The following is a 25,281-nucleotide window of genomic DNA, read 5'->3' on the forward strand; positions in this document are numbered from 1 at the left end:
TATCACCTGCCTCTGTAGGCCTGCCCATGCTGTAGCTATAGGTGCTCCTGTCCCAAACACATATCACCTGCTTCTGTATACCTGCCTATGCTGTAGCTATAGGTGCTCCTGTCCCAAACACATATCACCTGCTTCTGTATGCCTCCCCATGCTGTAGCTATAGGTGCTTGAGTCCCAAATACATATCACCTGCCTCTGTAGGCCTGCCCATGCTGTAGCTATAGGTGCTCCTGTCCCAAACACATATCACCTGCTTCTGTATGCCTGCCTATGCTGTAGCTATAGGTGCTCCTGTCCCAAACACATATCACCTGCTTCTGTATGCCTGCCCATGCTGTAGCTATAGGTGCTCCTGTCATAAACACATATCACCTGCTTCTGTATGCCTGCCTATGCTGTAGCTATAGGTGCTCCTGTCCCAAACACATATCACCTGCTTCTGTATGCCTGCCCATGCTGTAGCTATAGGTGCTTGAGTCCCAAACACATATCACCTGCCTCTGTAGGCCTGCCCATGCTGTAGCTATAGGTGCTCCTGTCCCAAACACATATCACCTGCTTCTGTATACCTGCCTATGCTGTAGCTATAGGTGCTCCTGTCCCAAACACATATCACCTGCTTCTGTATGCCTCCCCATGCTGTAGCTATAGGTGCTTGAGTCCCAAATACATATCACCTGCCTCTGTAGGCCTGCCCATGCTGTAGCTATAGGTGCTCCTGTCCCAAACACATATCACCTGCTTCTGTATGCCTGCCCATGCTGTAGCTATAGGTGCTTGAGTCACAAACACATATCACCTACTTCTGTATGCCTGCCCATGCTGTAGCTATAGGTGCTTGAGTCCCAAACACATATCACCTGCTTCTGTATGCCTGCCCATGCTGTAGCTATAGGTGCTCCTGTCCCAAACACATATCACCTGCTTCTGTATGCCTGCCCATGCTGTAGCTATAGGTGCTCCTGTCCCAAACTTATATAACCTGCCTCTGTAGGCCTGCCCATGCTGTAGCTATAGGTGCTCCTGTCCCAAACACATATCACCTGCTTCTGTATACCTGCCTATGCTGTAGCTATAGGTGCTCCTGTCCCAAACACATATCACCTGCTTCTGTATGCCTGCCCATGCTGTAGCTATAGGTGCTTGAGTCCCAAATACATATCACCTGCCTCTGTAGGCCTGCCCATGCTGTAGCTATAGGTGCTCCTGTCCCAAACACATATCACCTGCTTCTGTATGCCTGCCCATGCTGTAGCTATAGGTGCTTGAGTCCCAAACACATATCACCTGCCTCTGTAGGCCTGCCCATGCTGTAGCTATAGGTGCTCCTGTCCCAAACACATATCACCTGTTTCTGTATACCTGCCTATGCTGTAGCTATAGGTGCTCCTGTCCCAAACACATATCACCTGCTTCTGTATGCCTCCCCATGCTGTAGCTATAGGTGCTCCTGTCCCAAACACATATCACCTGCTTCTGTATGCCTGCCCATGCTGTAGCTATAGGTGCTTGAGTCCCAAACACATATCACCTGCTTCTGTATGCCTGCCCATGCTGTAGCTATAGGTGCTTGAGTCACAAACACATATAACCTGCTTCTGTATGCCTGCCCATGCTGTAGCTATAGGTGCTCCTGTCCCAAACACATATCACCTGCTTCTGTATGCCTGCCCATGCTGTAGCTATAGGTGCTTGAGTCACAAACACATATCACCTGCTTCTGTATGCCTGCCCATGCTTTAGCTATAGGTGCTCCTGTCCCAAACTTATATAACCTGCCTCTGTAGGCCTGCCCATGCTGTAGCTATAGGTGCTCCTGTCCCAAACACATATAACCTGCCTCTGTATGCCAACCCATGCTGTAGCTGTAAGTGATCCAGTCCCAAATACCTTATCCCTGCCTCTGTATGCCAACCCATGCTGTAGCTGTAAGTGCTCCAGTCCCAAACGCATATTAACTTCTTCTGTATGCCTCCCCATGCTGTAGCTATAGATGCTCCAGTCCCAAACACATATCACCTGCTTCTGTATACCTGCCTATGCTGTAGCTATAGGTGCTCCTGTCCCAAACACATATCACCTGCTTCTGTATGCCTCCCCATGCTGTAGCTATAGGTGCTCCTGTCCCAAACACATATCACCTGCTTCTGTATGCCTGTCCATGCTGTAGCTATAGGTGCTTGAGTCCCAAACACATATCACCTGCTTCTGTATGCCTGCCCATGCTGTAGCTATAGGTGCTTGAGTCCCAAACACATATAACCTGCTTCTGTATGCCTGCCCATGCTGTAGCTATAGGTGTTCCAGTCCCAAACACATATCACCTGCTTCTGTATGCCTGCCCATGCTGTAGCTATAGGTGCTTGAGTCCCAAACACATATCACCTGCTTCTGTATGCCTGCCCATGCTGTAGCTATAGGTGCTTGAGTCCCAAACACATATCACCTGCTTCTGTATGCCTGCCCATGCTATAGCTATAGGTGCTCCTGTCCCAAACACATATCACCTGCTTCTGTATGCCTGCCCATGCTGTAGCTATAGGTGCTACTGTCCCAAACTTATATAACCTGCCTCTGTAGGCCTGCCCATGCTGTAGCTATAGGTGCTCCTGTCCCAAACACATATAACCTGCCTCTGTATGCCAACCCATGCTGTAGCTGTAAGTTATCCAGTCCCAAATACCTTATCCTTGCCTCTGTATGCCAACCCATGCTGTAGCTGTAAGTGCTCCAGTGCCAAACACATATTAACTTCTTCTGTATGCCTCCCCATGCTGTAGCTATAGGTGCTCCAGTCCTAAACACATATCACCTGATTCTGTATGCCTGCCCATGCTGTAGCTATAGGTGCTCCAGTCCCAAACACATATCACCTGCCTCTGTAGGCCTGCCCATGCTGTAGCTATAGGTGCTCCTGTCCCAAACACATATAACCTGCATCTGTAGGCTTGCCCATGCTGTAGCTATAGGTGCTCCTGTCCCAAACACATATCACCTGCTTCTGTATGCCTGCCCATGCTGTAGCTATAGGTGGTCCTGTCCCAAACACATATAACCTGCCTCTGTAGGCATGCCCATGCTGTAGCTATAGGTGCTCCTATCCCAAATACATATCACCTGCTTCTGTATGCCTGCCCATTCTGTAGCTATAGGTGCTCCAGTCCCAAACACATATCACCTGCTTCTGTATGCCTGCCCATGCTGTAGCTATAGGTGCTCCTGTCCCAAACACATATCACCTGCCTCTGTAGGCCTGCCCATGCTGTAGCTATAGGTGCTCCTGTCCCAAACACATATAACCTGCCTCTGTAGGCCTGCCCATGCTGTAGCTATAGGTGCTCCTGTCCCAAACACATATCATCTGCCTCTGTAGGCCTGCCCATGCTGTAGCTATAGGTGTTCCTGTCCCAAACACATATCACCTGCCTCTGTATGCCAACCCATGCTGTAGCTGTAAATGATCCAGTCCCAAATACCTTATCCCTGCCTCTGTATGCCAACCCATGCTGTAGCTGTAAGTGCTCCAGTCCCAAACACATATCAACTTCTTCTGTATGCCTCCCCATGCTGTAGCTATAGGTGCTCCAGTCCTAAACACATATCACCTGCTTCTGTATGCCTGCCCATGCTGTAGCTATAGGTGCTCCAGTCCCAAACACATATCACCTGCCTCTGTAGGCCTGCCCATGCTGTAGCTATAGGTGCTCCTGTCCCAAACTTATATAACCTGCCTCTGTAGGCCTGCCCATGCTGTAGCTATAGGTGCTCCTGTCCCAAACACATATAACCTGCCTCTGTATGCCAACCCATGCTGTAGCTGTAAGTGATCCAGTCCCAAATACCTTATCCCTGCCTCTGTATGTCAACCCATGCTGTAGCTGTAAGTACTCCAGTCCCAAACACATATTAACTTCTTCTGTATGCCTCCCCATGCTGTAGCTATAGGTGCTCCAGTCCTAAACACATATCACCTGCTTCTGTATGCCTGCCCATGCTGTAGCTATAGGTGCTCCAGTCCCAAACACATATCACCTGCCTCTGTAGGCCTGCCCATGCTGTAGCTATTAGTGCTCCTGTCCCAAACACATATAACCTGCCTCTGTAGGCTTGCCCATGCTGTAGCTATAGGTGCTCCTGTCCCAAACACATATCACCTGCTTCTGTATGCCTGCCCATGCTGTAGCTATAGGTGCTCCTGTCCCAAACACATATAACCTGCCTCTGTAGGCATGCCCATGCTGTAGCTATAGGTGCTCCTATCCCAAACACATATCACCTGCTTCTGTATGCCTGCCCATTCTGTAGCTATAGGTGCTCCAGTCCCAAACACATATCACCTGCTTCTGTATGCCTGCCCATGCTGTAGCTATAGGTGCTCCTGTCCCAAACACATATCACCTGCCTCTGTAGGCCTGCCCATGCTGTAGCTATAGGTGCTCCTGTCCCAAACACATATAACCTGCCTCTGTAGGCCTGCCCATGCTGTAGCTATAGGTGCTCCTGTCCCAAACACATATCACCTGCTTCTGTATGCCTGCCCATGCTGTAGCTATAGGTGCTCCAGTCCCAAACACATATCACCTGCCTCTGTAGGCCTGCCCATGCTGTAGCTATAGGTGTTCCTGTCCCAAACACATATCACCTGCCTCTGTATGCCAACCCATGCTGTAGCTGTAAATGATCCAGTCCCAAATACCTTATCCCTGCCTCTGTATGCCAACCCATGCTGTAGCTGTAAGTGCTCCAGTCCCAAACACATATCAACTTCTTCTGTATGCCTCCCCATGCTGTAGCTATAGGTGCTCCTGTCCCAAACACATATCACCTGCTTCTGTATGCCTGCCCATGCTGTAGCTATAGGTGCTCCAGTCCCAAACACATATCACCTGCCTCTGTAAGCCTGCCCATGCTGTAGCTATAGGTGCTCCTGTCCAAAACACATATAACCTGCCTCTGTAGGCTTGCCCATGCTGTAGCTATAGGTGCTCCTGTCCCAAACACATATCACCTGCTTCTGTATACCTGCCCATGCTGTAGCTATAGGTGCTCCTGTCCCAAACACATATAACCTGCCTCTGTAGGCATGCCCATGCTGTAGCTATAGGTGCTCCTGTCCCAAACACATATCACCTGATTCTGTATGCCTGCCCATGCTGTAGCTATAGGTGCTCCAGTCCCAAACACATATCACCTGCCTCTGTAGGCCTGCCCATGCTGTAGCTATAGGTGCTCCTGTCCAAAACACATATAACCTGCCTCTGTAGGCTTGCCCATGCTGTAGCTATAGGTGCTCCTGTCCCAAACACATATCACCTGCTTCTGTATGCCTGCCCATGCTGTAGCTATAGGTGGTCCTGTCCCAAACACATATAACCTGCCTCTGTAGGCATGCCCATGCTGTAGCTATAGGTGCTCCTATCCCAAACACATATCACCTGCTTCTGTATGCCTGCCCATTCTGTAGCTATAGGTGCTCCAGTCCCAAACACATATCACCTGCTTCTGTATGCCTGCCCATGCTGTAGCTATAGGTGCTCCTGTCCCAAACACATATCACCTGCCTCTGTAGGCCTGCCCATGCTGTAGCTATAGGTGCTCCTGTCCCAAACACATATAACCTGCCTCTGTAGGCCTGCCCATGCTGTAGCTATAGGTGCTCCTGTCCCAAACACATATCATCTGCCTCTGTAGGCCTGCCCATGCTGTAGCTATAGGTGTTCCTGTCCCAAACACATATCACCTGCCTCTGTATGCCAACCCATGCTGTAGCTGTAAATGATCCAGTCCCAAATACCTTATCCCTGCCTCTGTATGCCAACCCATGCTGTAGCTGTAAGTGCTCCAGTCCCAAACACATATCAACTTCTTCTGTATGCCTCCCCATGCTGTAGCTATAGGTGCTCCAGTCCTAAACACATATCACCTGCTTCTGTATGCCTGCCCATGCTGTAGCTATAGGTGCTCCAGTCCCAAACACATATCACCTGCCTCTGTAGGCCTGCCCATGCTGTAGCTATAGGTGCTCCTGTCCCAAACTTATATAACCTGCCTCTGTAGGCCTGCCCATGCTGTAGCTATAGGTGCTCCTGTCCCAAACACATATAACCTGCCTCTGTATGCCAACCCATGCTGTAGCTGTAAGTGATCCAGTCCCAAATACCTTATCCCTGCCTCTGTATGTCAACCCATGCTGTAGCTGTAAGTACTCCAGTCCCAAACACATATTAACTTCTTCTGTATGCCTCCCCATGCTGTAGCTATAGGTGCTCCAGTCCTAAACACATATCACCTGCTTCTGTATGCCTGCCCATGCTTTAGCTATAGGTGCTCCAGTCCCAAACACATATCACCTGCCTCTGTAGGCCTGCCCATGCTGTAGCTATTAGTGCTCCTGTCCCAAACACATATAACCTGCCTCTGTAGGCTTGCCCATGCTGTAGCTATAGGTGCTCCTGTCCCAAACACATATCACCTGCTTCTGTATGCCTGCCCATGCTGTAGCTATAGGTGCTCCTGTCCCAAACACATATAACCTGCCTCTGTAGGCATGCCCATGCTGTAGCTATATGTGCTCCTATCCCAAACACATATCACCTGCTTCTGTATGCCTGCCCATTCTGTAGCTATAGGTGCTCCAGTCCCAAACACATATCACCTGCTTCTGTATGCCTGCCCATGCTGTAGCTATAGGTGCTCCTGTCCCAAACACATATCACCTGCCTCTGTAGGCCTGCCCATGCTGTAGCTATAGGTGCTCCTGTCCCAAACACATATAACCTGCCTCTGTAGGCCTGCCCATGCTGTAGCTATAGGTGCTCCTGTCCCAAACACATATCACCTGCTTCTGTATGCCTGCCCATGCTGTAGCTATAGGTGCTCCAGTCCCAAACACATATCACCTGCCTCTGTAGGCCTGCCCATGCTGTAGCTATAGGTGTTCCTGTCCCAAACACATATCACCTGCCTCTGTATGCCAACCCATGCTGTAGCTGTAAATGATCCAGTCCCAAATACCTTATCCCTGCCTCTGTATGCCAACCCATGCTGTAGCTATAGGTGCTCCTGTCCCAAACACATATCACCTGCTTCTGTATACCTGCCCATGCTGTAGCTATAGGTGCTCCTGTCCCAAACACATATAACCTGCCTCTGTAGGCATGCCCATGCTGTAGCTATAGGTGCTCCTATCCCAAACACATATTACCTGCTTCTGTATGCCTGCCCATTCTGTAGCTATAGGTGCTCCAGTCCCAAACACATATCACCTGCTTCTGTATGCCTGCCCATGCTGTAGCTATAGGTGCTCCTGTCCCAAACACATATAACCTGCCTCTGTAGGCCTGCCCATGCTGTAGCTATAGGTGCTCCTGTCCCAAACACATATCACCTGCTTCTGTATGCCTGCCCATGCTGTAGCTATAGGTGCTCCTGTCCCAAACACATATCACCTGCCTCTGTAGGCCTGTCCATGCTGTAGCTATAGGTGTTCCTGTCCCAAACACATATCACCTGCCTCTGTATGCCAACCCATGCTGTAGCTGTAAATGATCCAGTCCCAAATACCTTATCCCTGCCTCTGTATGCCAACCCATGCTGTAGCTGTAAGTGCTCCAGTCCCAAACACATATCAACTTCTTCTGTATGCCTCCCCATGCTGTAGCTATAGGTGCTCCAGTCCTAAACACATATCACCTGCTTCTGTATGCCTGCCCATGCTGTAGCTATAGGTGCTCCAGTCCCAAACACATATAACCTGCCTCTGTAGGCCTGCCCATGCTGTAGCTATAGGTGCTCCTGTCCCAAACACATATAACCTGCCTCTGTAGGCTTGCCCATGCTGTAGCTATAGGTGCTCCTGTCCCAAACACATATCACCTGCTTCTGTATACCTGCCCATGCTGTAGCTATAGGTGCTCCTGTCCCAAACACATATAACCTGCCTCTGTAGGCATGCCCATGCTGTAGCTATAGGTGCTCCTATCCCAAACACATATTACCTGCTTCTGTATGCCTGCCCATTCTGTAGCTATAGGTGCTCCAGTCCCAAACACATATCACCTGCTTCTGTATGCCTGCCCATGCTGTAGCTATAGGTGCTCCTGTCCCAAACACATATCACCTGCCTCTGTAGGCCTGCCCATGCTGTAGCTATAGGTGCTCCTGTCCCAAACACATATAACCTGCCTCTGTAGGCCTGCCCATGCTATAGCTATAGGTGCTCCTGTCCCAAACACATATCACCTGCTTCTGTATGCCTGCCCATGCTGTAGCTATAGGTGCTCCTGTCCCAAACACATATCACCTGCCTCTGTAGGCCTGTCCATGCTGTAGCTATAGGTGTTCTTGTCCCAAACACATATCACCTGCCTCTGTATGCCAACCCATGCTGTAGCTGTAAATGATCCAGTCCCAAATACCTTATCCCTGCCTCTGTATGCCAACCCATGCTGTAGCTGTAAGTGCTCCAGTCCCAAACACATATCAACTTCTTCTGTATGCCTCCCCATGCTGTAGCTATAGGTGCTCCAGTCCTAAACACATATCACCTGATTCTGTATGCCTGCCTATGCTGTAGCTATAGGTGGTCCTGTCCCAAACACATATCACCTGATTCTGTATGCCTGCCCATGCTGTAGCTATAGGTGCTCCAGTCCCAAACACATATCACCTGATTCTGTATGGCTGCCCATGCTGTAGCTATAGGTGCTCCAGTCCCAAACACATATCACCGGATTCTGTATGCCTGCCCATGCTGTAGCTTTAGGTGCGCTAGTCCCAAACTCACAACACCTGCCTCTGTATAGCCGCCCATGATGTAGTTATAGATGTTCCAGTCCCAAACACATATCACCTGCCTCCTTATGCTAGCACATGCTATAAGTTAACCTACATAAATGACATATAGGATGCAGTCAGAATTAAATTTAGGATGCAATCAGAATATTGAGAAACTACATACACTACTTTATGAGCCAAATAAGAAATTGACACATACATATATAACAAATTACCCTGCTATAGTATTTAAGTATAGAACTGTTCCACCTCTGCACACATTGTACCAGGCACAGTTGGTCTGTATAGCACACATACAGGCACTGAGGCACTGATAACACCTATGAAGATCACCATAGCACTGGGGATTGCCCTAGTTCCCTGTTCCCTCCACTAGTTTTATGCTCCTCCACAAGGAAGAGAGCAAGTGAACTACGGTTTAATACTTTCACTGTGAAAGTAAACTGTGATGCATTACAGTGACCATTGCTGGACTGGAGTAACCACATCTGTTTTTTTGGAAAATGAACTTGTTTTTTGCCATTTACACACTGGGACAAGGGACTGGAAGCCCATTTGGGCAAATTCAAGGCAATCTGGGACAGCATGACTGAGACCCTTAAAATATTGAGGACATACTACCCATATTCAGGACTGTCCCTAACAAAACAAAACAAAAAAATATGGACACTACCCAAATTCGCAACTGTCCCTAAAAAGTAGGTCACCTGGTCACCTTAATATTATTCATTGTAAAATGTTGTATGTACAAAATCTGTTTAAACTGAGAAACAATGCTAATGCTTTCTCCTACAGGAAGGATACTATGGCTTGACCACTAGCATTGGCTGCCTTCCCTGTAACTGTAGCCAGTCAGGCTCTGTCTCTGGCGCATGTAATGATGCCGGGCAGTGTACTTGTGTTCTTGGAGTTGCTGGTAACAAGTGTGACATTTGTGCTCATGGATTCTATGCATTCCAGCAAGATGGGTGCACACGTAAGTTTTATCCACTGATTCAATTAATTAATTCGTTTTTTTAGCTTCTGCAGACCATAAAACGGATAAAATAATGCATAGATTGGCATTACGTTTAACTATACAGTATATATTTATACTTCCATTATGTATTTTGTCTGATTTTTCTGGATTATACCTGTGAAAACTGACACAAAACTCAAAAAAATATTACCAAATTAAAAATGTAATGCAAAGGAACATGTCAGTGCCGCTATTTTGCTCAGTCACAAACATTTTAATATTCTTGCATTCTGTTTCTATTAAAAATGTCTGCTTTTATATTTATTAATCACCGGATATACATACATATACTGATTGGTGAGCACATGCTTACACACAACAAAGTCCAGCAGCACTGAATGTTTCAATCATAAAAGACCTTTATTATTCATTTTACAGTCATGCCATATGCATCGTTTTGGGCCGCAAGCCCTTAATCATGTATGCTTTATCACATTGATTGCATTGCATTGAATTCTGAGTGTAGATCCAATGCACCGCCCTTCTTTTTAACAGGAGCTGCCTATCATCTCCTCTTCTCAACTTTGTAATGTGATCAATAACTTGAAAGCATAATTGGCTTAAAATATGTACATGTTGTAGAAAATGTGAGGAAACTGGAGCCTCCATGTTTTTGCACCTAATATTGCTCTTTTGCTCACTAATATTCTCCCAAACTCCGTCGCTCCCACATAAACCTTCCCACACAGACACTTCGCCAAATATACAGCATATGTGTTGTTACAAGTATAATAACCTCTAATATTGTATCTCTTTCCTGTCTGAGGATGTGTGAAACTGGAGCCCTTTATCATTGAATTGCACTTACTACAATTTAGGCAAGGGAAGCATCCATGTTTCTTTTCAGTAATGTTACTCTGTTTAACATTTAGAACTCTCAATATCAGTCTGTACAAGATCATCTTTGATATTTATCCTCCTTCTACAAGCTAACAAGCAAGTCAAATTCTTTCACCTCTGGATTGCATTGTTACACTACTGGCTAAGGTTTCTAGAGAATACCAATAATTTGTTTATCATAATCTGTATGGTCAGTAATAAATACCAGCCACTTTGCTTTCTCTCTAAGGGCAAGATTACAAGTTGGTGTTATGAGTTTTCTGCGCACGATATGCTCTTTCACAATTTCTATTGCGCAGCTATTACAAGTTTTGAAAAATCACAATTGCACGCACACACGCATTCACCTTTCAGACAACAATCCTTTCCACGGTCGAAGAGCTGTAGTTAACAGTTTTGTGGAACATAAAAGTTTTGACAAAACACTTCAAAAATACATTACAAAGTACAGTTACACTCAAATTAACACTGTCTAATAAAAAATATTTTTAAAAAAATATTGCAGACAAAAGTTATAAGGGCTCAAAGATACAAGATCTTGGGTGTTAGAAAAAAAGCTGACGCAGGTATTTTACATTGTCCTACATACGCATACATAGAGAAACATGGATTAATATGTATAGAGATATGTTTACCTATGGAGATAATGAAAAAAAATTACATTACAATCTTATGCACATTAAACAATATCTCAGATTTTCAAAGAGATATTCACATATATATATATATTGAGATCTATAGGCACATTTTTTTGGAATAAGCGGCTTAACGCGCGTGCAAAATGAGTTATTTTTCAACTTGTAATAGCTGCGCAACCCCAAATGCGAAAAAGTCATAATGCGCGCAGTGTTTTCGCAACTGATTAGCTGCTTGACTTGTAATTTTGCCCTAATTGTGCCATAACTATTGCTATTGTCTTTCCAGGACCTATGAAGGTCTTGTTTAATTAAACGCACTGGATAACCCTTTTTCAAAAACGTATAAATTATCTCATTATGTCTAACCTCAGCCCTATTCTGTTCTTTATTTGTACAAATTGACTATAAGGGAAGGATCGAATTGTATTTCTAGGTTGGAATCTATTATAATGTAAGAGGCTATTTCTATTGGTGGGTTTAATGTATAGGTCCGTTTTAAAGACTCCGTTCTCTATGTATACTGTAGTATCAATACAATTTACAGTTTCTTCATTTAAAGTGAGCGTAAATTTAATATAATTCATACTGCAATTCAAATTCTATACAAAGGCTTCCAAGGATCCAAAGTCGTCATACCACATACCCAAAACATCCTCTATATAGTGCCACCACATGGCTGCATACTGTAGAAACAATTTGTTCTCATATAAAAAAAAATCTTCAAATGTGCTCATGTATATGTTAGCATATGTGGGGGTGACATTGGACCCCATGGTTGTGCCCTGTTTTTGCAAGAAAAAATTATCTTGAAACAAAAAATAGTTTTGGTACAGAACAATCCTTAACAATTCCTCAAAAAGATTATTTGTGCCATAGTATATTCTGTTCAATTAACCAAAGAACTTCCTATTACAGATATGCCACTTTCATGTTTTATAGCAGTATATAAACTGCAAACATCTACACTGACAAATATGATGTTGTTCGTACTTAATTGTAAAGACCCCAGTTTTTTTTATAAAGTCATTAGTATCTTTAAAGTACATGGAGGATGGAGTCCTTAAAACAGACCTATACAATAAAACCCACCGATTGAAATAGCCTCTTACATTAAAATAGTTTATACCTTAGAAATACTGTTAGATCCTTACCTTACAGTCAGTTTGTATGAATAAAAAGGATTGTGTCAGGACAGAATAGGGCTGAGGTTAGACTTAATGAGATGGCTAAAAAGATTTTGCAAAGGGGTTACCCAATGAGTTTTATTAAACAACAACTAAATAGGTAGCTGATTTTATATTGTATATAGTGTTTTGCTGCAAGTGTTTTTAGTATATAGTTTTAACTTTGGTATCTACAGGGTTAATTCATCTGTACAGGTGTATAAATGTATTGCGATCACTAGGTTGCGATAAGAAATGTAAAGCTCCACTCATTGGGAGAAGCTAAGAGAGTTATTAAAATGGAGAATCAATGTGAAAAAGCATACATGATTAAGGGCTTGCAACGCAAAACATTGTATATGGCATGACCCTAAGATGAATAATAAAGGTCTTTTATGATTGAAACATTCGGTGCTGCTGGACTTTGCTGTGTGTAAGACATTGTGGAGGAGCTTGGCGGTTACCCCTGTCAGTCTGCACAGGAGAGAGATGCTACGATTTCTACATCTGTGAAACACTTGAGTGTCAGACACATATGCAATGCTTACAAACCAGTTAATATATCTGCTCACAGATTAGCTGCAGTGCCAATAATAGGGCACTGAGGCCAAAATTTAAATAAAGATAGAAAGATATATATATATATATATATATATATATATATATATATATATATATATATATATATATATATATATATATATATATATATATTTGTTTTCCCAATTTGAATGTAAAAGATTTTAAACCTTGTGTGCTTTATCCGGACAGCCAGTTGCTTTTAAACTTTCCTGTGTAATTAAAGGGACATCTAACAAGTTGAAATCTGTGCATATCCTAAAAGGGCTAATTAATTAAAAAAAGTTTGCATAAAAAGAATGTTTAAAAATTGCTGGCAAGTATTTTAAAATAATCTTCAAAAATAAGCAAAATGAATTACATAGCTAAGCTGCCTGGAGCAGCCAACTCCACCCACCCTTATCAGCGTTTAGACACAGGCATTGTATTTCAACTTAGTTCACAGCTTCTAGACATGCTCCAGCAGATAATCCCTATGCATTTTTGTATTCTACCAAAACAACAATAGATATAGGTACAGCCATATAAGGAAATGTGTGGGGGAGTTAGAGCTTTACAATTCATAGATTAAAAAGAAAGGGTTAATGGAAAGGCACTGCAGTATAAATTTGCAGGTAAAGTAATTAAAGTACATATTATTATATTTTGTCTCTTTCCCAACTTGTTTTATGTCCCTTTAAGCTGATATGCTTCTGTATTAACAATACTTATTTTGTTATGGCTCCATTTATCAGAGATAACAAAACCCTGAACACAGACTAAAAACTACTATTTCTTTTATATTTGTTTTTTTAATTACTGACCAGTTTTTGTAGTGGATTTACCTGCTAAACATCATATAGGGGTACACACATATGCTATTCATGCCCTGTGCATCAGCTTTCAAACACCTTGCCTGTTCAGAGAGTCAGCTGTAGCTTGCATGATTCAAATTAAGTTATAGCTGGCATAATACATACCATTGCTGGCTCTCTGAAAAAATGTGGTGTATGGGTCATGCCATGGGAAAAATAGAAGCATTCGTGCTGATACAAATCTACAGCACAAGTGTTTTTAATTCAAAACTGAAATACAGTTATGCACATTTCAAATGTAATCATTATGTCCCTTTAATAATAATTATATATGCATGATACTCATAATGTCAAATGTACTAAAAATAGTGGAATTTAACATATTATTAAATAGAAATAACATAATGATTGTAATGCTTGAGGCTAATGCGTGTGAGTTTCCTTCTGTAGCTTGTGATTGTGAGCACACTCAAAATAACTGTGACCCTAAGACTGGTCAGTGTATCTGCCCTCCGCACACTCATGGAGTGAAATGTGAATTCTGTGATGCCAACTACTGGGGACATGATCCTGAGCTTGGATGCTTGGTATGAAATGTGGTTTGAAACTATGACAGTAGCAGTGCAATATATAGAATACCTCCATGCATTTCTAAAGATTAATTTGGACTTGGGCTGCTGTAGGAGCAATCTATGGATGGGATCATAGTGGTTCAGGGTGGGTTTTGGGCAGGGTTTTAACATTCTGAGATTGCATTTAGGAAAAAAACAAAAACTGACCTTGCAATTCGCTATAGATTATTGGGAAACATGAATGTATTGTAAAAAAATAGCCAACATATTGAGCTCTTATGTTCTGAGACTAGAGCATGTTTAGAGGTAGAAAAAAGTAAATTTTTAATATAAAGATTATAAGACCTTGCACTCAAAAGAATAAAATAAAATGCAGCTATTGCGTCTAATTTAACTGTAGTGGTGTAAAATAGTTGCTGCTATCTGATCCTCAAAAATTATTTTTATTTATTGGTCTTAGGATCTTAATTTGTATAAACTAAAAAAATCTTAGATTAATGCACAGTATTAATTGCACGAGAAATGTTATAGACTTACTTTCACTTCTGTGTTCCTTTAACTATATGTTTATTTTACAAATTATTTACTAAATTTACATGCAACTTTATTATGGGTCTCAAAGTTCATTTTTTTAATTTAACATCTTCAAGTTGTTGTTAAAACTGCGCTTACTTGTGCTCTGTGTTTAATTTCAGTGATTAATTGGATAATAATAAAGAATAGTAAAGTGTAATTTGGCTAGATTATTGGAAATGTCAAAAATACTGACTTTGACTTAACAAACAATTATGCGTCTCTTATGCCATTTTAATGCAAATTCTTGGTGAATATACCTTAATAAACTGTAGCAATTAATGCAAATTTATTCCAAAAACATCAATGTGCTTTTAATACTTTAGAATCCAAATTTTCTAGAAAAAAAAGAACACTGAGTCATAGACACAATTAAATAATGCTTTCAAGTTATTCTGTTAGTGTGAAAGATATCATACTGTTTCAAGAAGACTTATAATATTTAGCAAACAGCTATTTTAGCATATTAAAAAACATAATTTATTTGTATGTCACCCATTTTAAAGGTTATTCTTAGGGCAAATGCCTAGTTTCTCTGTATGGAAATATGTCCATGCTTGGAAATTAAAGGGACACTGAACACAATTTTTTTTTTCTTTAGTGATTCAGATAGAGCATGCAATTTTAAGCAACTTTCTAATTTACTCTTATTATCATTTTTTCTCCATTCTCTTGCTATCTTTATTTGAAAAAGAAGGCATCGAAGCTAAGGAGCCAGCCAATTTTTGGTTCAGGACTCTGGACAGCACTTGTTTATTGGTGGGTGAATTTATCCACCAATCAGCAAGAACAACCCAGGTTGTTCACCAAAAATGGGCCGGCATCTAAACTTACATTCTTGCTTTTCAAATATAGATTCCAAGATAATGAAGAAAATTTGATAATAGGAGTAAATTAAAAAGTTGCTTAACTTGCATACTCTATCTGAATCACTAAAGAATACATTTGGGTTCAGTGTCCCTTAAAGACTCCAGTCCAGACTTTAATCATTTTTATATTGCCAACACACATTCATATGATTGGCTAAAGGTGTTGTTTTTAAGTTTACTGAGTTAAAAATAGTCTTCTGGGTCTCTACAATCCCAGCATGCAAATAGATTTTATGTCCATTTAACACCAGTCACAATGAATTGCAGTCCTTTCTGGCATTCAAGGGGTTAAGGATTTCACTGCAAACCCAGCATTAAAGGGACAGTCTAGGCCAAAATAAACTTTCATGATTCAGATAGAGCATGTAATTTTAAACAATTTTCCAATTTACTTTTATCACCAATTTTGCTTTGTTCTCTTGGTATTCTTAGTTGAAAGCTTAACCTAGGAGGTTTATATGCTAATTTCTTAGACCTGGAAGCCCACCTCTTTCAGATTGCATTTTAATAGTTTTTCGCCACTAGAGGGTGTTAGTTCACGTATTTCATATAGATAACACTGTGCTCGTGCACATGAAGTTATCTTGGAGCAGGCACTGATTGGCTAGACTGCAAGTCTGTCAAAAGAACTGAAAAAAGGGGCAGTTTGCAGAGGCTTAGATACAAGATAATCACAGAGGTTAAAAGTATATTATTATAATTGTGTTGGTTATGCAAAACTGGGAAATGGGTAATAAAGGGATTATCTATCTTTTAAAACAATAAAAATTCTGGTGTAGACTGTCCCTTTAATAATCATAATGTTACTACTCATCTGTCATCAGATTGGGTTATCAGTGACATGGCTGAAGCACAGTGTAATGGACAGAAATATATGAGAACCACATGACAAAGCAGCTGTAACATTGCTGTCAACTGTCCAGTATGGATGGATACCATTGTTTGTCTCTATAATGAATTGAACAAAGTGAGCTGTCTTTTAAAGGGACAGTCTACCATAGAATTGTTATTGTTTTAAAAGATAGATAATCCCTTTATTACCCATTCCCCAATTTTGCACAAACAACACAGTTATATTAATGTACTTTTTACCTCTGTGATTACCTTGTATCTAGGAACCTTCTTCCAGCCCCCTGATCACATGACTGTGACTGTTTATTATCTATTGTCTTAAATTTAGCATTGTTTTGTGCTAAATCTTAAATAACTTTCTGTGCCTGAACACAGTGTTATCTATATGGCCCACGTGTACTTTCTGTCTCTTTGTGGTGAAAAGAGATTTAAAAAGCATGTGATAAGAGGCAGCCCTCAAAGGCTTAGAAATTAGCATATGAGCCTACCTATGTTTAGTTTAAACTAATAATACCAAGAGAAAAAAGCAAATTTGATTATAAAAGTAAATTGGAAAGTTGATTAAAATTAAAAGTCCTATCTGAATAATGAAAGTTTAATTAATACTAGACTGTCCCTTTAAGGAAGTGCTCATTTTACAAATGGCAATCACTTCAGTTTTAACGCCAGCTAATAAGAATAAAACATAATAAATAAATGTCAAGGAAATAAGCAAAGCTTAAGTATATTAAAATAGTGTTGTCTGTTAATAACATTAGTAATTCATAAATCGTCACCTACTCAGTAAGCAGCATCTGTTGGGTTTGGTAGTTGATGTTGCTAAAAAAAAAAAAAAAAAAAAAAAGAAGCTCTGAAAATCATTAGAATCACAGGTTTAGGATAAAATAATATAATGAAAAAATAAATAAATAAGCATATTGTACTAACAGCAAATGCCATAAGAATGTGATATTAAATTGCTGACCTTTTTCTTCTAAGTAACTAGTACCGCTATTATGCACATGATATTTACTTGATGCTTTAAGAGAAGAAGAAGAAGGAAACCTGCACTGCAATCTCATATCATGTCTGCCTGATAACAGGCTAATGCACATGTCTTACCTTAGCCACCAAGTTTACTTCATTTCTATTTGGCTTGGATACAACTTTGCAGTCTGACTACTTCCAATGGGTTGAAGCATTTAATAAAGAATTTCCAGTCTCAGATATAGCATATAAAGTGACACAAATAACCTTAATGAGGCTGTGCGTTTATAAATATATTACCTTGTGCTTTGCAGGAATGCAACTGCAGTTATGCCGGTTCTAACAGCCTCCAGTGTGACCTTTCCACTGGCCAGTGCTCCTGCAGAGAGGGTTATGGTGGGCCAAGCTGCAGAAATTGTGTGTTTGGGTACCGAAACTATCCCGATTGTGTCTCATGTGACTGTGATTCAAGAGGGACACAACCAGCTTGGTGTGATGACACTCAACAGGTGTGCAGCTGTGAGGAGGATACTGGAGTATGCGCTTGCAAGGTAAGCTTTGTGAACAACATTCTGTACAACTAAGAAGGTACATTAACTAAGTTTCCTCTTGTACTCAAATGTAATTTAGAGGGCAAACACATAAGCCTAATTTACATTGCTGGGGCTAATAAAATGTTCATACAATTGTAAACAACTTTCTAATTTACTTCTGTTATGACATTTGCTTAATTCTCTTTGTATCCTTTGTTGAAGGGTTGGCTCATAGGAGCTTAGGAGAGTGCACTTGTGTTTAGCACTCTATGCCAGTAATGCCCCTTACAGATAATATTGCCAAATGTAAAATATTTCTAAACTACACACATAATCTACTAAATTATGCTATAAATATTATATGTAAAAGATAAATATGAATATAAAATATATTAAATCCTGAAATATTATATATTAAACAGACATGAAACCAAATACTAAGGGGCCAATTTATTATAAGGCGGGCGGACATGATTCGCTGTAGCATACGCTGTCGATATTTATCATTGCTGGTTATTCAGCACCAAAGCGCCAAACCTGACGGAGGCTGGGTCTAATTAACCTGAACGTTGATATTTTACATCAAAAGTACAAATTTTAATAGTACAAGTACATTAAACACAACATACAATTCATGGATCCATGTGTTAATTATACAACAAAAGTAATTAATACAATATAAAATGATAAAATGGGTAGAGCTCGATGCAATTGACTGTCAAAATAAACACTTAAAATACTATTAAACAAATGTTAAAATTCGATAAAACAAATGTAAATAGACGATAGGTCGTGTTGCTATAACATGAAAAAAATGTGAAAAAAATATGAAAAAAATACTGTCCCTAATGTTTGTAAATAATAAGGTGCAAGCGTGCACCTAAGAGAAGTCCTTTATCTATGTGTTTAACATAGAAAATGAAGGAAATTGGTGTAAGCTAAGCTAAGGGTCACTTCCAAGCAGGCGCTAGGTGCATATCATCATTAGATATTTATCATTGCGCTAGCAGGGGGTGTCAGTCATCCTGATCGTATCTTATCGGGATGATTGCAGTCCTCCACCTCAGAGGTGGCAGACAGGTTAATGAGTAGCTGTCATACGACCGCTGCTTCTTAATTGCTGATTCCTGCGAGCCTGAAGGCTCGCGTGGAATGAACAGCATACGCTGCTTCATAAATCGGCCCCTAAGAATTCAATTTTAAACAACTTTTCAATTTACCTCTATTATCAATGTTTACTTCATTCTCTAGGTATCCTTTGCCGAAAGCGCAGCAATGCAGTACTGTGAGCTAGCTGAACACATTGGCTGAGCCAATAACAGGAGGCATATCTACACAACAAATAATTTAGCAGCTAGTTTTCAGTAGTGTATTGCTTTTAATCAAAGGATATCAAAAGAACAAAACACATGAGATTAAACAAGTACATTTGAAAGTTGATGCTATCTTAGTCATGAAAGGAAAAAAAATGGGTTTCATTTCCCTTTTAGGTAATAAAGAATTAGTAATTATATAGATAACATTTTGTTTAAAATTGTGAGGAAAAATAAGTTAAATAAACATAGGAGTCTGAGTTAGATGTCGGTCAATAGACTATAGTGTCTTGAGAAATGTATGTAAAACATTGTTGCAAACATTGCTGCTCCTGAGCCTACCTAGTTGTTTTCTTATGAATGGAAGCTAATTTCTACAACGAATACCAAGAGAAAGAGATACATTTGATAATATTAGTAAATTGGAACGTTTTTCTCTTTTTTTTTTTGTTATTGCAAGCTTTGATTGAATCATGGAAATGTAATGTTGACATTCTGTCCCTTTATACATAGATACCTTGTTTGTATTTTTATAGAGCTTTAGTTAAAAATTTGAAACATCTTTGTATTCTCATAGAATTGAATTCTAATGATATACTTTATTTACTTTTCCCCCTGACTTACATTATTTACTTAAAAAAACAACTATTTTTACTGTATTTATAATGTATATGGCTTACTGAGACTTAATTTATGTTCTTATTTAGCATGCTGCAATAATAATACAAATAATACCTTGTTGCTAATAATCATGGCACAGATATAAGACTTCACAGATAAAATTATACAACTTTATTTTATTTGTTCAAACATTGCCACCTACTGGAGTGTTGCAATAGAATATTTGTTCCTGCATCATAATATCCCTCAGAATGATTCACTTATACTTTAAAAGTTATTTGATTTTTTTTTTTAATCAAATGTTGTAAACATGTTGCTAAATTCATAGGGCAGGTTATATCTAGTTACCCAATGTATTATGTTTTAAATAACAGCAAAAGGTTATCAATGTTACAGAGATTTCACAGCAGTTAAAGTGATGGTAAATCTAAGGGTTTAACAAACGCTCGGATTTGCCATCAGTAAAAATCAAGTGGCGGTTAAGAGGAATATTTATCAAGCTCCGTAAAGACTGCTGCTCCATAACCTGTCTGCTCTGAGGCGGCGAACAGAAATCAACCTGATCGAATACAATCGGGTTGGCGGCATTGCACCAGAACTGCTGGTGCAATGGTAAATGCCGAGAGCGTATGCTGTCGACATTTATCGATGTGCAGTGGACATGATCCGCAATATCGGATCATGTTTGCTCCCAACATCATAAATTGGCCCCTAAGTCATCATATATGTAAAAAAATGGTGCTAAACTCAGGGGCTCCGGCCACCCTCGGCACATCGGTCTTCTACCAATGAGGTGCCGCTTGCACCTCTAAAGCAATAGCCATGTGTGCATACAGGACATTGTCAGTTATTGATTCAGAGATGCAAACGTCACCTAATTGAAGGAGACTGAAGTACCATGGGCGGCTGGAGCCGCTGAGTTTAGTTCTGTGCAACAGCACAGAAAGGGTGAGTTTAGCACACTTTGTTAAATATATAATAACTTAACCTCCACTTGATTTTTAGTGATGGTAAATCCTAGCGTTTGTTATGCATACAAAAAAGGTGGGGAGCTGTCAAATTACACAAAGCCATTCTATGCTAGAGAATTTTTTTTGTTTAACACTGACTATTCTAATTGTGTTCATTTGGACTGATAGTTAGCAGTGATCTTCTTTTGCTGGGGCACACATTTGCCATCTAGATCACTAATTTATGTGAAGAAAGTTGTGGCCGGACTGTTAGCCGACGGACATTTGGCTGACAAACATTTGGCTGACAGACATTTGGCCAACGAATAATAGTCTGACACACAAGTGGCTGTCAGATAACAGTCCAGCCACGAGATAGATAGATTTGATTGATAGATTATATAGATAAATAAATTTGATAGATAGATAAATTCAATAGATAGATAGATTCGATAGATAGATTTGATAAATAGATAATTTCCCATACAGAGAATTACAAGACGTGCGCGCTGGGACCCATGGCTAGGTTCCCAGAGTTGGTTGCGGTGCCTGAGACTCTGATTAGAACAGGGCACTCTGGAGCGTTTCTGCCCTCGGCCAAACTCAGAACATGCTTCGGCATTCAGTTCGTCGGCCAAATGTCCGTCTGCATTTTGTCAGAGCACCGAAGAAAGTAGGTTTCAGAAGTAAAATTCTCAGAACTGTGCCTCTATGGCTCATAGGGTTTATCAAACCCCTGCATATAAGAAATAGTTTGCAAGCAGTTGGATAGCTCTTTCTCAGTTAAAGTTACATTTTATCATATCATTTACTTTATTATACATTTAGGGGCATATTTATCAAGCTCCGTATGGAACTTGAAGCCCCGTGTTTCTGGCGAGACTTCAGGCTCACCAGAAACACAAGTTATGAAGCAGCGGTCTAAAGACCGCTGCTTCGTAACCTGTCCGCCTTCTCTGAGGTGGCAGACAGACATCTCCGAAAATCAACCTGATCCAATACGATCGGGTTTATTGACACCCCCTGCTGCGCGAATCTGCAGAGGGCGGCGTTGCACCAGCAGTTCACCAGAACTGCTGGTGCAATGATAAATGCCAACAGCATATGCTGTCGGCATTTATCAATGTGCGGTGGACATGATCCGCAATATTGGGTAATTTCCGCTCACATATTAATAAATAGGCCCCTCTGGCTCTATTTCCCTGCTTTTGAATCTAATACATCACACTAGTGTAAGGTATATTTTGCTGACCTGATGGGTCAGATTACAAGTGGTGCGCCATTCAGTGCTTTCGCCAGATGTAAACGTTTAAGGCCTGCGGGTTAATGAGCATATTACGTTGATAGAAAATGTTGCATAAAAGAAAAGTAAAGCATCTTGAAAATAAATAAATAGCATATGATCCTGTAAGCAATGTATGTATAAGGTACATTTTTTTCATACACAATTGAATGGTCAGTATCTATTTAAAGTAAGTATTGGTAAATATAGAATAAAAATCACTGAAAATATATAAGAATGCTGGTATTATACTAATAGAATAACTTGTTTCCTTTATCATTATAGGAAAATGTGGTGGGGGGATACTGCAATGAATGCATGGCAGGAACCTATGGTCTGCATGGCGACAACTCACTGGGATGTTCCCCGTGCTTTTGTTCAGGAGTATCTCAATTATGTACAGAGATCGAGGGCTACGTCCACATTCCTGTAAGTCAACTGATTATTGTCTAACTTTTCTTATCAATGGCATTTACAGTGTGCTAGTTTCATAGACAAAGAGCAATTGCATTTAGAATGACAGCCAATAGTAGCACTGGGCATTTTACTCTCTAGCTATCCTAGATTTCTCTAGCCCTCATCTAAAAATTAAATAAATAAATAAAAGGGTAGATGTGTAAGGGCTTTACAAATACTTCTAACGCCTTGTTTAATCATACAATATATAGATTTAAAGGGACATTAGAAACATCTTGATTTTGTGTAAAAATTGTATTAGTCCCATACTTCCTAAAGAAGCCAAAAAGCATATTGCATAACCTATGGTTTCAAAATGTTGAGATTGTCTAAACCAGGGATTTGATTTGCAGCAGTGTGACAAGCACATTTTTTTTTTATACAAAGCAGGAGGGTTTTAATGTCCCTTTAAGCGTGTATATGATACATTTATATTATATAAAAATAAACTATTTTATACACAGATGCTTCATGTATTAAACATTTTTTCTAGATCTCTTTGGTGCCAGATCATTCATTGCTCCATGTGGTTTCTCAGAGTGACCTGCAGGGGACCACAGAGGGTGTATTTGCAGAGTCTGTAGATATGTTACTCAATGCAGCAGTGGTACAGCAAAAACTGAACTCAGAGACCTTATATTGGCGATTACCTTCACAATTTTTGGGTGATAAGGTAAGGAAACAAAAATGGACATTGTAATGCAAACAGTTATAACCCTGCAGAGGGGTTAAAGGGACATTAAACACTAAATACATGATGCATTCAAAGAAAAGATTAGTCCATGACTAACATGTAGATGTATTTTTTTAAAGTTTTATTAGTTGTTTAAAAAGTGACAAAATAAGTGTAAAGTTTTAGTGTCTATAAAACACTGGGAGCTGCCATGTTGTAACTTGTGTTACCTTCTCTGCTGTGGCCAATTAGGGACAGTTATACATAAGTCATTAGAGTGTGCAGCCAATGGTTGTGCTGGATTTAACAGTGTTCTGCACTTCCATTTCTAACAGGAACTGAAAAGCTCACAATTTCAGAATGGAATTACAGGCAAAGAGGACAAAATAAATAATGAAAGTATATTACAGAGTTGTTTTATTATATACAATTTATCATTTTATATTACTATCTCAAAGTGTTTAATGTCCCTTTAAACATATAAATAAATCACACTTAACCACAGAAAATTGCTGGTCTTGAGCAGGGCACATCTGATGAGCCAATCAGCAACAGCAGTTGAACGACACCTCCAAATATATCTGTTTTCAGCTTGTAAGCTGTAATACTTTAAATATAATAATTATGGTTAAGTTATGACAATTATGTCATAGGTGTTGAAGTTAAACTGAGGAAATACACAATTTGTAAGTCCTTTGGTGCTTCATATACAACATCTAGATAAACTAATCAAAACCCACAATATTCTTTCTACTTAGCCTATTACGTAGGGTTGCCACCTCAGCCATGTTTTCCTGGACACTTATGAGTTACACATACTGCAGGGTGTGCAGGGAGGAACATGTATTGTGTTCCTAGACAACACTATTCATATTCCTCCCTGAACACCCTGCAGCATGTGTAACTTATAAGTGTTCTGTATTTTAAGGGACGGGTGGCAACCCTACTATTACGGGACAAACAAATTAGTAAATTGACCCTGAGTTATCATTCTTTTAAAAGAGGCAATGTATATAGTTATACAATAATCATATTAAACAACTGAAATCCTGTATTTTTTAACATACAAGATGCACCTGCATATAATATGCACCAAAGAATTAAAGGTCAGTTTCTACAAAAGAAAGAACGTCACATTTTATTTTTTAAGTTAGTGGGACTAGATCCTTTTTGTATATACATAAAGATTTGATTTAGTTTGAATTTTACAGTGTTAACAAAGAATAATCAGATTTAAATCTCTTTAGTCAATACATAGTTTGGCTTTCTTACACAATTTTTTTCATTATCCATTTTTCCATAATCTTCTTGAATTTGAACTCAATTATATGCTTGATTGCTTATGCAACTCCATACTAAAAATAGAGATAGAACCGCTTAACATAAAACTCCCCATTGATAACTTTTTTTGTTGTGGTGAGAATAGATAAAGGGACATGAAACCCCAAACCTCTTTTTCATGATTTGGATAGTGCATGCAATTTTAAAAAAACTTTCTAATTTACTTCTATTATCAATTTTTGTATTTGTTCCCTTGGTATATTTTGTTGTAAAGCAGACGTATGCCCAGGAGCACTATATGGCAGTAGTTTTGCAAGAATATTATTTTTGCTATGTAGTGCTCCAGACACCTTACCTAGGTATCTCTAAGAATACCATGGGAACATAGCAAATTTGATAACAGAAGTAAATCAGAAACGTTTTAAAATGTACAGTACAGGTAGCCCTCAGTTTACGCCGGGGTTAGGTTCCAGAAGGAATGGTTGTAAATCGAAACCGTTGCAAATTGAAAC

The 25,281-nt window shown here is 40.1% G+C and overlaps 1 protein-coding gene across 1 annotated transcript in view; it reads left to right on the forward strand.

Moving 5' to 3' along the window:
- LAMA1 (laminin subunit alpha 1) overlaps positions 1 to 25,281 on the forward strand; it is a 289,080-nt gene that overhangs the window by 148,895 nt on the left and 114,904 nt on the right. Inside the window, exons 21-25 of the mRNA XM_053714935.1 lie at positions 9,592 to 9,772; positions 14,279 to 14,415; positions 17,975 to 18,211; positions 22,645 to 22,788; positions 23,309 to 23,488. Of these exons, the coding sequence (XP_053570910.1) occupies positions 9,592 to 9,772; positions 14,279 to 14,415; positions 17,975 to 18,211; positions 22,645 to 22,788; positions 23,309 to 23,488 (879 nt within the window). The remainder of the gene's footprint in view (positions 1 to 9,591; positions 9,773 to 14,278; positions 14,416 to 17,974; positions 18,212 to 22,644; positions 22,789 to 23,308; positions 23,489 to 25,281) is intronic.

This window comes from Bombina bombina, chromosome 5 (assembly GCF_027579735.1).
Source record: "Bombina bombina isolate aBomBom1 chromosome 5, aBomBom1.pri, whole genome shotgun sequence".
NCBI classification, from domain to species: Eukaryota; Metazoa; Chordata; class Amphibia; order Anura; family Bombinatoridae; genus Bombina; species Bombina bombina.